This window comes from Pseudorasbora parva, chromosome 22, assembly GCF_024679245.1.
Source record: "Pseudorasbora parva isolate DD20220531a chromosome 22, ASM2467924v1, whole genome shotgun sequence".
Taxonomy (NCBI): Eukaryota; Metazoa; Chordata; class Actinopteri; order Cypriniformes; family Gobionidae; genus Pseudorasbora; species Pseudorasbora parva.
This window is the reverse complement of record NC_090193.1, coordinates 6461668-6474240: the sequence shown is the minus strand read 5'-3', so window position 1 is coordinate 6474240 and position 12573 is coordinate 6461668. Positions and strand designations below refer to the sequence as shown.

At 39.0% G+C, this 12573-nt stretch overlaps 1 protein-coding gene and 1 pseudogene across 5 annotated transcripts in view; one reads left to right on the top strand and one right to left on the bottom strand.

Annotated features, from left to right (window-relative positions):
- The window catches only part of pbrm1 (polybromo 1), a 39503-nt gene that overhangs the window by 20880 nt on the left and 6050 nt on the right, over nt 1–12573 (top strand). For 2 of the 5 annotated variants that reach the window (XM_067431353.1, XM_067431352.1), the window contains exons 19-27: nt 1107–1264; nt 1376–1630; nt 2218–2363; nt 4411–4568; nt 4763–4946; nt 5101–5305; nt 7623–7824; nt 7956–8105; nt 10824–10979. In XM_067431353.1, coding sequence (XP_067287454.1) covers nt 1107–1264; nt 1376–1630; nt 2218–2363; nt 4411–4568; nt 4763–4946; nt 5101–5305; nt 7623–7824; nt 7956–8105; nt 10824–10979 — 1614 coding nt within the window. The remainder of the gene's footprint in view (nt 1–1106; nt 1265–1375; nt 1631–2217; nt 2364–4410; nt 4569–4762; nt 4947–5100; nt 5306–7622; nt 7825–7955; nt 8106–10823; nt 10980–12573) is intronic. The other 3 variants (XM_067431354.1, XM_067431356.1, XM_067431355.1) reach the window with 3 other exon arrangements.
- LOC137058948 (5S ribosomal RNA) lies at nt 7076–7192 on the bottom strand (annotated as a pseudogene).

Here is a 12573-nt window from a genome sequence, read left to right as displayed (position 1 = left end):
GAAGGCTCCACGTGAGGAGCGAAGGCTGGCCCGTGTGGTCAGATCAAACAGACAAACTACTGTAGCTCAAATTGTTCAAGAAGTTAATGCTAGTTCCGATAGAAAGATGTCAGAACTGTGGTCAGCATGGGCACCCTGACTGATCTACACTGTGAGCCCTTGGGTCCTGCCATCCATGTGGATGTTACTTTGACATGTCTCACTTGTGACACTTTCATGGGAACGGTATTCGCTGGTTGCCATGACCCTTTTCAGCAGGATAATGCTCCCTGCCACAAAGCAAAAATGGTAACAGGGCGCGATATTCAGGAATTGTTTGAGGAGCACAACGAGTTTAAGGTGTTGGCTTGGCCTCCAAATCCAATCGAGCATCTGTGAGATGTGCTGAACAAACAAGTCCGATCCATGGAGACCCCACCTCGCAACTTATAGGACTTAAAGGATCTGCTGCTAACATTTTGGTGCCAGATACCACAGCACACCTTTAGGTTCTAGTGGAGCCCATGCCTCGACGGGTCAGGGCTGTTGGGCAGCAAAAGGGGGACCAAACAATATTAGGTCATAATGTTATGCTTGATCAGTGTATGTGAGTTATGCATATAACTAAGTTGTTTCATAACACTATTGATTAAGAATATACATTACTGTTAAAATGTAGGGGTCAGTAAGATTTTGTTTTTGAAAGAAGGAAATGTATACTTTTATCCAGCAAGGATGCATTCAATTTATCAAAAGCGACCAAAAAGACAATGTTACAAAAAAAAAATGTTGCTGTTCTTTTTAACTTTCTCTTCATCAAGGAATCCTGAAAAAAATGTATGATGGTTTCCACAAAAATATTAAGCAGCACAACTGTTTTTAACATTAATATTAATCAGAGTAATCTGGAGTTATGATGCTTCAGTTTTGCCATTACAGGAATACATTTCATTTAAAAATAGTTTAAAATAGAAAACTGTTATTTGAAGTTGTAATTATATTTCACAATATTACTGTTTTTACTGTATTTTTTTATCAGCCTTCCAAAACATAAAAAAGTGTTACGGACCCCATATTTTAAAGAGTAGTGCATCTATTTAACTATGTGTATGTATCTCTTCATGAAGGAGAGAACTGGCTTTATGGCTGCTGGTTCTACAGACCCAACGAAACATTTCATCTTGCTACACGCAAATTTCTCGAGAAAGAAGTTTTCAAAAGCGACTATTACAACAAAATTCCTGTCAGTAAAATAATGGGCAAATGTGTCGTCATGTTTGTGAAGGTAATATTATTCAAAATCCAAAACATTCCCAATTAGACAAAATACATTTATATATGAATTGTACATTTTCAAAACATTACAAATCTGTTCTGATCAAACCCTTTATTTCAGGAGTATTTCAAGCTACAGCCTGACAGCTTCCGACCAGAAGACGTTTATGTCTGTGAGTCTCGGTATTCTGCTAAAACCAAGTCCTTCAAAAAGATCAAGATGTGGACGATGCCCCTGAGCTCAGTGAAGTTTGTCATTCGTGAAGTGCCCTTGCCTGTGGTTCGTGTGGCCTCGATGTTTGCACCGAAACAGGACAGTGAAAAGCCTCCGGAGGTGGCAGAGGATGGCAAAGCTGTACCATCTATCATTGATAAGGTAATGATAATAATAATATATTTTATTTATAACGTGCTTTTCTAATACCTAAAGTGCTAAAGACATACTTAAAGGTAAGACAAACACACTGCTCAGCAAAAAAAAATTATAATAAGTATTTCGGATGTGCTAAAGGAGACTTTACAGAGTGATGGACTCTTGCATTGTCAATACAAGATCTTGACCAAAAATGTATGCTACTTTTGATGGAAATAAATTTAAATACATTTTCCAGCACTCTGTAAAGTCTCCTCCAGCACATCCCAAAGGCGTTCAATGAATTCAAGGTGTGGACTGATGGAGCCTGATGAATCTTGACATTGTCCTCCAGGAATATGGCCATGATGTGTCTTCCTACATGGCTGTTTAAGAAATGAAAAGCTACACACTCCATCAATGAGCTGCTGTCAAACATATAACATGCTAGAAACATAATAATCACTGCAATAATGATCCAATCATAGACTCTTAAGCATTTGCCTATTAAGAAAATCCAAACAGCGACTTTTTTTTGGCAAGGCAGTGTATATTGACACATATTAAATATATTTGACACATGCTGCCTGACCATCAATCTGTGCCATCAGGAGAGGGAGGACGTTACCATGGAGATCAGTAATGGCGAGCCAGGCTGCCAGTACTATGAGCAGCTCTGCTACAACGACATCTGGCTGAAAGTGGGAGACTGCGTCTACATCCGCTCTCATGGGCTCGTGCGCAACCGCGTGGGCAGGTAGGGTACCGACGATGAGACGCAGTGTTCTTCCAAACCAGTGAAAAAAGGAGATATTTAGCCAAATATTCACGCTGCCTTTTCCATACATTGAAATCAAATGGCAATGGACAATGTAGAGCTTCGAAAAGGACAAAAAGGCAACAATTACTCAGTTGTATCATTCCAAACCCAGATGATTTTTGTTCTTCTCTGAAACACAAATGAAGATATGTTAATGAAACCTGCGATTTTTCTGTCCCTCCATTGAAAGTCCATTTGACACTTCACAAAGTTCACACAGACAAAAGTTATTAATATACAATTATTGATTTAATCTAAGTCAGCTGAAGAGATGTGATGGCTTTACATGATGAACAGATGTCATTTAGGCTTTTATGAACATATAAACATTGATCAACGCAGAAGATTTTGCTGCTTCAAGTCTTTATGAAGTGTGAAACGTGAACAAATGTAATATGGACAAAAATATCTCTAGTTCGATTACAAATATCTCCAATTGTGTGTGGAAGATGAGTGAAAAAACAGGTAAAAACTCATCTCTTCCATGAGCATTTAATCTTATCATTAAAAAAAACCCCTCTTAACTCTTCCTCCTCTACTTTTCTTTTTTTTCACTCTGAGTAGTATACAAATCTTGGTATTTAGGGCACTTTCTGCGTTTCTTTACCTCTTCTTGACAGATCGCTTTCTGTACTCCTGAGTTGTAAGTCGCTTTTGGATAAAAGCGTCAGCTAAATGCGTAAATGTAAATGAAAGTCTTACGGATTTGGAACGACAGGATGAGTAATTGATGACAGTACTCTATCCCTTTGATATAGCCTTCTAAGGTCTTGAACGTCCCATTGTCTTAAAGCTACACTGTGTGATATATTTCCCCCATCTAGCGGTGTAAAGATATATGACCATCCAGTGAATAATAGTTTCTGTTCCTCTCAATTCTGATTTCATTTTAACTGCTACGGTGGCCGATTTAGTCCAAGATTAACATGGCAATCCCCCTCTTCACATTCAACACGGTGCCATCGAGTTTTACAACGCGAAAGGCGAAGCTTGAAATTATGGGTATGTCCCTCTTTGGCTACTGTACTTTCAAGACGGAGGGCCAACATGGCGACTGCATTCGAACCCCTCACCCGTATGTATTTTCAATGGCATTTTATAAACTTACGAGAATACTTTATTACTTAAAAGAAGTAAATATACATTAATAAGCACATATATTTTTTGAAAGAACTAAGTGTTTTTAGCTAAGAATAAACTAAAAAAGTTACACAGTGTAGCTTTAAAAAAGATACAAACGAAAACAATGGCATTTGGTGTCATAATAGAGTTTTGGGTAAACTGACCGTTTAAAGGTAGGGTAGGCTAGCAATAGCGTGTTAGCTTTGAAAGCGTGAGATCCCACCCTCAATTCAGAGCATCTCCAAAGCCACACTTCCTACAAAACACATGAATGCTTAGAGCAGGGAGCAAGCAAAAGTGTCACAAGAGACGGCGTTAAACTACCTTATGTGTCAAACAGCTTAAAGAGCTCTGACCTGCATCCCCTGACTGCTGTAGATTCATTTCCACATTGATAGTGTTGCCATTGAAACACATAAATACGAGTCACGAACCGCTCTGAGTATAACCTCACAGGTTTCAATCTCTTCCGAATGACAGTAGTTATAGTGTGAGCGCAGCATTAGCTGGTTGTTTTGGTTCAACTGTAAAGGGAGGAACTGTAAAAGGTGGCTGCTGTTTCGGTTGTGGTCTGTCTAACTCTGCATAGCATGAAACGTGCTGATGACGTGACAGGCATATAGGACATTATATCATTAATATACATATAAAGACATTTAGACCACTTAACTTAGTGATTCTGGAACAAATCAGCTACCCTGCCTTTAATGTTGCATAGGAATCCCACTTGTTTTTTTTCTTATTGTAGCTATAGATTCTAAACCTCAACTGCCACTTCCTAACATGCCAATAACAAAAATACCAGAAAACTTGGATTCATGACAGTGCCTTCTGATTTATGGATGATTTTGTCTTGTAATAGGATAGAGAAGATGTGGGTGCGAGATGGAGCTGCCTATTTTTTCGGGCCCATCTTCATCCATCCCGAGGAGACCGAGCACGAACCAACTAAGATGTTCTACAAGAAGGAAGTGTTCCTCAGTAACCTGGAAGAATCCTGCCCTATGACCTGTATTGGAGGTAACAGTATTTTGGCTGGCCTTGAAGTTAAGTTCCATCATTACAGTATTACTGAGTGGTTTCAAGAACGCTGACTGAAGGACACTGCATAGTTATTAAAAGGACCATTAATACATGAAGTGATTTGTTAGTTTTTCAGATTAAATCTTATCACCATGTCTTCTCCCACATCTGGACTGTTTTTTTGTCCTCAGGGAAGTGTACAGTGTCTTCTTTCAAAGATTTCCTGTCGTGCCGGCCAACTGAAATGCCGGAGGAGGATGTGTTGCTGTGTGAGAGCCGCTACATCGAGAGTGAGAAGCAAATGAAGAAGTTTAAAGGGCTGAAGCGTTTCTCTCTGTCTGCCAAAGTAGTCGAGGATGAAATCTATTACTTTCGGTCAGTTGCTTCAATCTTGGTAGCTACTGAAGTAATCCAAAGAAAAGGAAAACTTGATTTACATAGAAAACTCACTTTAGTGTATAGCGATGGGATTGCTCATTTCTATCCCAAAATTGAATACTGGACTCATGCTTCTGGTTATCTCTGTCAGAAAGCTCATAGTGCCTCAGAAGGAGCCGTCTCCACTGCTGGATAAGAAGATCGAGGAGTTGGAGGCCAAGTTTGCGGACATGACAGATGAAGAGCTGGAGGATTTGGGTGATGACGATGGAGACGGTTCTGATGCTCACGGCATGCCGCAGCTTCAGACTCAGCTGACCGGAGACATGGACATGCTGCATTATGCACCCCCGCAGGTCTGCAGTCTGCTGTCGTTGAATGAAAATCATTGTTTGTGCTTGTGCGAGAGCAATAGGAATAGCTGTAGGTGTCCCTCGATGATTTAAACCACTGTTCCCAGAAGATGTTCATAGATGTTGTCTTTGTATTATTTTGTAACTGGCTGTATTGTCTGAAAATCAGTAGTCTCGAGGAGCGAGCGTTTTCATTATTTTGCAACTTATTCTGGTCAAAAAACTGCCAACTTGAGGACATATATACTGATCATTTTTAGATTAAGGGCCAGATTTACTAAACAGCAGTAACCCAAAGACATCGGGTGAATCACATCAACGTGTGGGCGGGCTTTAGCATATATTAACTATGCTCTGAAGCAGGGGAGTCTCAAGATAAGCCAAAATATCTCTGTATATTTTTCTGCTGATCAAATCAGCTACATTTAGCAATAAAGCGGGTGAATTATTTATATGTATATTGATGTTATGATGAACTATATCTCTTTCTCCACTGACGTTCTGAGTTGTTCAAAGCGTTTCTAAGGATGCTGATTGTTAGGCAGCTGTCTGACTCTGAGATAGTGAACAGGAACATGGTTTGTGTAACATTAGCAACACATTATTAGCTGTTTGATAGCGTAGTCAAGCCAAAGGCTAATCATATCAATTATATCATATTATCATATTATGATATCGTATCAGTTTGTTCAACGTTGTAGAGACAAATGAATCGCTTTACCATTCTTACACATCGATTTGTAGACAAGCCTGTATGAGTGAGTGGAGGCGGGGCTCATTTGCACATTCATGGCTCCGCAGCGCGTGTAGTGAATGAAGCAAGGCTGTAGAGTTACATTCAAACTATTTTAAGGCATGAAGATTTTTTACAGGAAAAAAATGTTTCAGTGTCATTTTGGTGAACAAATATGAGTTCATTTAAGTTACTAATTTAAGACAAATTGTTAAAGTTTTTTTTATAAATCGATTCTCAAAAAGGAATAGGGATATTTCCCCAAATTTCACTCTGTCTGGAATTTTGCATGATTTTGCGAATGTTTGGTACTCAGATTTGCTACGTTGACCAACAGAAAACTGCTTGGTTTGGAAGTGACTCCTGTGCGAGCTGTGCTTCATACATCGATACAAACATGACTTTTTTTCACGCTTTTTTAAAATTATGTAATTTCGCTAATGTGACTGCACCTTTAATCTGAATTACTTTCTTCTGTGGAACACAAAAGGAGATATTTTGAGAGTTTTGGTGACCATTTACTTTTATATTGACAAAAAAAGAAATTTTTCGAAAAACCTTCTTTTGTGTTCTTCAGAGTCAAAAAGTCTTATAATGCGTTTGATTTATATAGCGCTTTTCAAGGCACTCAAAGCGCTTTACATAGAAGGGGGGAATCTCCTCAACCACCACCAATGTGCAGCATCCACCTGGATGATGCGACGGCAGCCATATTGCGCCGGAACGCTCACCACACACCGGCTGATTGGTGGAGAGGAGACCGAGTGATGAAGCCAATCAGGAGATGGGGATTATTAGGAGGCCATGATGGACAGGGGCCAATGGGCAAATTTGGCCAGGATGCCGGGGTTACACCCCTACTCTTTTTCCGAAAGACATCCTGGGATTTTTAATGACCACAGAGAGTCAGGACCTCGGTTTAACGTCTCATCCGAAAGATGGTGCTCTTTGTCAATATAGCGTCCCCATCACTATACTGGGGTGTTAGGACCCACACAGACCACAGGGTGAGCGCCCTCTGCTGGCCTCACTAACACCTCTACCAGCAGCTACCTGGTTTTCCCAGTTGGTCTCCCATCCAGGTACTGACCAGGCTCAGCCCTGCTTAGCTTCAGTGGGAAACCAGTCTTGGGCTACAGGGTGACATGGCTGCTGGTCTTACACGTTTGGAATGACATGAAGATGAGTAAATGATGACAGAATTTTCATTTTTCGGTGAACTATCCCTTTAAGACTTTGTTTTTGGAATATTATGACTTTATTCTCAAAATTTTGGGGCTTTTTAATATAATTAATATTATTATTTTAACATGGCACTAAAATAGCACCATCAACCTGAAATCAATGGTACCACAATAACAGTGGTAGCTCAATTTCAGTGACTAGTTCTTCTGCGGAAACGCTTATGGTAGCAAATTGCTATGATGTAAATCTGTCTACCCTGACCCCTTTAAGTTACATAGAATCATATTAAAGCTTATGATTTTTGTATGCAATTTGAATCTAAAGTACCACGAGCAGCCTTATGCATCCCGTCTAAGGCCTAGACTAGATAATCAGCATCCGATTATCTCTTTTTCCCCACAGTCCACACCAAAGTCGATTAAGGGTTTGTCAAAGAAGGAGGGGGCAAAGAGGAAGATCAACATGAGTGGATACATTCTCTTCAGTAGTGAAATGAGAGCTGTCATCAAGGCCCAGCACCCTGACTTCTCCTTTGGAGAACTCAGTCGACTGGTGGGCACGGAGTGGAGGAACCTCGAAGCCACTAAGAAAGCGGAGTACGAAGGTAAAGTGCCAAAGTTTGCTATTCTCCACAAAAAAGTATTTGCCTCGAAATGGACACTGATGCTTGGGATACAATGTCTTCAGGTTCTCCACTAAACATCTAATTGTTTTTATCTTTTGTCGTCGATTCAGAGCGGGCAGCAAAGGTAGCAGAACAGCAGGAGCGAGAACGAGCAGCGCAGAACTCCCCAAGAGCAGGTACCCCAGTAGGGGCGCTCATGGGGGTAGTACCGCCCCCGACCCCCATGGGGATGCTTAGCCACAGCATGACGCCTATGGCAGGTAACCCCTCTCAGCTGTGGTGGACACACAGAGCTGCAATACGAAGCCTAACTGCTAACATGCTCATCCCAAGTGCACTTTTCAGCCAGTTCATTCCTTCCGCTAAGCTGCCATGTTTTAGTGTCTGTAAACTCAAAACTAACTTCTGTTATCTGATGCATTTTGAATGCATCATGTCCTTGTCATCCATCGTAGAGTTACTGCATGCACTGTAACAATCATGAAACTTTACTACCCCTTTTTCATTGGAATGGTGCTTAGCTATAGGTTCTGAGAACTTTTCTAAAAAAAATATGGATGTTTTCACTGACTTGAGAGCTGAATGATGATGGAACGATTGTTTATCCAAAAAAAACAAATTATTTTGACGTCTTTATACTTTATATGCTTGAGTGTGAAAGATATATTTCACAAAACATCCATATTAGAATTGTTTTAATGTATCAACATCCGTTTATTATGCATACTAATTATCCTATTTTTACATGTAATTAACCCAACCCAAAAAATAAATGTTTATAATGCAACTCATTTAATAACACTATTGTTATTATGTATCTTAATATCCATTTGGAAGCAGCCTAAATTATTTTTTTGTGCAATCTAAAAATAATCAGATGGATAACAAAAATCAAAAGACAAGTGGGTTTTTTTTTATTATTTTTTTTATTTTATTTTATTGCTTTAGTTACTTGAAATAAAGCAGAATTATATAAATATTATTATTTATTATTATATACAGTGGGGCAAAAAAGTATTTAGTCAGCCACCAATTGTGAAAGTTCTCCCACTTAAAAAGATGAGAGAGACCTGTCATTTTCATCATAGGTACACTTCAACTATGAGAGACTGAATAAAAAAAATCAAGAAAATCACATTGTCTGATTTGTAAAGATTTTATTTGCAAATTATGGTGGAAAATAAGTATTTGGTCACCTACAAAAAAAAATCAAGATTTCTGGCTCTCACAGACCTGTAACTTCACTCCTCTGTCCTTCACTCGTTACCTGTATTAATGTCACCTGTTTGAACTCGTTATCAGTATAAAAGACATCTGTCCACAACCTCAAACAGCCAGACTCCAAACTCCACTATGGCCAAGACCAAAGAGCTATTAAAGGACACCAGAAACAAAATTGTAGACCTGCACCAGGCTGGGAAGACTGAATCGGCAATAGGTAAGCAGCTTGGTGTGAAGAAATCAACTGTGGGAGCAATTATTAGAAAATGGAAGACATACAAGACCACTGATAATCTCCCTCGATCTGGGGCTCCACGCAAGATATCATCCCGTGGGGTCAAAATGATCACAAGAACGGTTAGCAAAAATCCCAGAACCACATGGGGGGACCTAGTGAATGACCTGCAGAGAGCTGGGACCAAAGTAACAAAGGCTACCATCAGTAACACACTATGACGACAGGGACTCAAATCCTGCAGTGCCAGACGTGTCCCCCTGCTTAAGCCAGTACATGTCCAGGCATATCTGAAGTTTGCTAGAGAGCATTTGGATGATCCAGAAGAGGATTGGGAGAATGCCATATGGTCAGATGAAACCAAAATAGAACTGTTTGGTAAAAACTCAACTTGTCATGTTTGGAGGAGATAGAATGCTGAGTTGCACCATACCTACTGTGAAGCATGGGGGTGGAAACATCATGCTTTGGGGCTGTTTTTCTGCCAAGGGACCAGGACGACTGATCCGTGTAAAGGAAAGAATGAATGGGGCCATTTATCGTGAGATTTTGAGTAAAACCCTTCTAAGAAGCAAGAAGCATTTCAAGGTCCTAGATCTCAACCCCATAGAAAATCTTTGGAGGGAGTTGAAAATCTGTGTTGCCCAGCGACAGCCCCAAAACATCACTGCTCTAGAGGAAATCTGCATGGAGGAATGGGCCAAACTACCAGAAACAGTGTGTAAAAGCCTTGTGGAGACTTACAGAAAACGTTTGACCTCTGTCATTGCCAACAAAGGGGATATAACAAAGTATTGAGATTAACTTTTGTTATTGACCAAATACTTATTTTACATCATAATTTGCAAATAAAATCTGTAAAAAAATCAGATAATGGGATTTTCTGGGTTTTTTTTTTTTCTTATTCTATCTCTCATAGTTGAAGTGTACCTATGATGAAAATGACAGGCCTCTCTCATCTTTTTAAGGGGAGAACTTGCACAATTGGTGGCTGACTAAATACCTTTTTTAAGTTAAAAACTGAAATAAAAAAATTGAAGAAGTAAAATGTATACAATTTAATTCAAAATAAAGTTAAATAGAAATACATAACAAATTACTTAAACTTAAATATGAACTGAAAATATGAAAGTAAAATAAAATAAAAAATATTAATAAACACTAAAACGTATAACAAATGAACTAAACTTAATATGAACTGAAAAAATAAAGTAAAATAAAAATAAAATAAAAAAAATACTAAAATAGCTGCTAGAGTAGCTTTGCAGCCCAACAAAACTGGAAAAGGATGAAGCGCTAGAACAAAGTGTACTTTACTATTATTACAGGTTAAGCACAGCTTTGGTGCCCAGTTTGTGGAAAAGGGGTGTGTGTGTATGTTGGGTTTCACATTTCTAAATCAGCTGACGTGCTCTAATTATCGTTTTCATTTTCTTTTTACATGTAGTGCATGAATTCACTCTCATAACTGCATGATATACTGATGCATGCATATGTTGTGTCGCCACCTTCCTCTTCCAAGGAAAAGGCATGCTGGGTAGTTACGGGCCACCCATGCTGCCCTTTCAGGGGCCTGTCGATGGCATGATTAACATGGCCGGCATGCCTCCACATCCCATGGGGGTGCCTGCCTTACCACTCCACTTCCCGTGGGGTATGCCTGGCATGCCGTATCTGGGTAAGGACCACTTCACAGCCACTCGCAGTTGCTTCCTGTCTGCCTCTCCAATCCAAACAAGAGGGGCTACCTGTACCATAGAGCAAACTGTCTGCCCTGACCAAGACAAAACCAACTGAAGAGACTCCCAATGTCCTGTAGAGGAATAGATCATGCTAAAATGACAGTTTTGCCATCATTAACTCACCCTCATGTCTTTCTTTAGTACAACGCCAAATTAGGTAACGCTTTACAGCGAGGTTTCATTTGTTCACATTCGTTAACTAAGAACAATACTTCTAAAGCATTTATTATTCTTAGTTCATCTTAATTTGAGCATTTGATAATTCATTATTAAAATAAAAAGATGTATCTGTTAATATTATTTAATGAACCTGAGCTATTAACTAAAAATGAACAGTTAACGTTAACAAGATTAAAGGGTTAGTTCACTCAAAAATGAAAATTGTCTCATTAATTCCTCACCCTCATGTCGTTCGACACCCGTAAGACCTCCGTTCATCTTCAGAACACAAATGAAGATATTAGTGTTGAACTCAGATGGCTCAGAAAGGCCTTCATTGACACCAATGTCATTTCCTCTCTCAAGACCCATAAAGGCACTAAAGACTTCGTTACAAAGCCCATCTCACTACAGCGGCTCTACAATCATTTTATGAAGCCACGAGAATAGTTTGTGTGCAAAAAAAAAAAAAAAAAAACGGTTCGAAACTTTGTTTTGAAATCGGCCCATCACTACATAAGTAGTTATTTAGTTTTTTGCGCACAAAAAACTATTCTCGTCACTTCATAAAAGGATTGTAGAGCCGCTGTAGTGAGATGGACTTTGTAGCGACGTCTTTAGTGCCTTTATGGGTCTTGAGAGAGGAAATGACATTGGTGTCAATGAAGGCCTTTCTGAGCCATCGGAGTTCAACAAAAATATCTTCATTTGAGTCTGAAGATGAACGGAGGTCTTACGGGTGTCAAAGGACATGAGGGTGAGGAATTAATGAGAGAATTTTCATTTTTGAGTGAACTAACCCTTTAATAAATAGTTACTAATGTATTGCTCATTGTTAGTTCATTGATGAACTCATTTTAATGTTATATTAAATATAACATTATATTATATTAATGATATGTTGGCGACCCCTGAAGGGAATAGCCGAAAGAAGAAGAAGAATGATATGTTGGTAACATTTTCCTATAAAGTTTTATTTATTAACACTAGTTAACATGAACTAACAATGAACAATACTTCTGCAGCATTTATTAACATTAGTTCATTATTAATACCTTTTTTAAACCAAGTTGTATCTGTTAACATTCAATCAATCAGTCAATCAACTTTATTTATATAGTGCTTTTACAATGACGATTGTTTCAAAGCAGCTTCACAGTGTTTAACAGGACAATATTGCAACAAAATTTGATTTGGCTAGTTAAAGGGGTACTTCAGCGCTGGGAAGATGAATCTGTATTTAAACTGGGTCATCAATGCAGTAGAAATGTGAAATTATTTTTGAATTTGGTGTCTTCTAGACTGAGAAAAGACAGAAAATGTATTTTTGTCCCATGGGGATGAAAGACTACAATTCCCAGAATGCTTCGC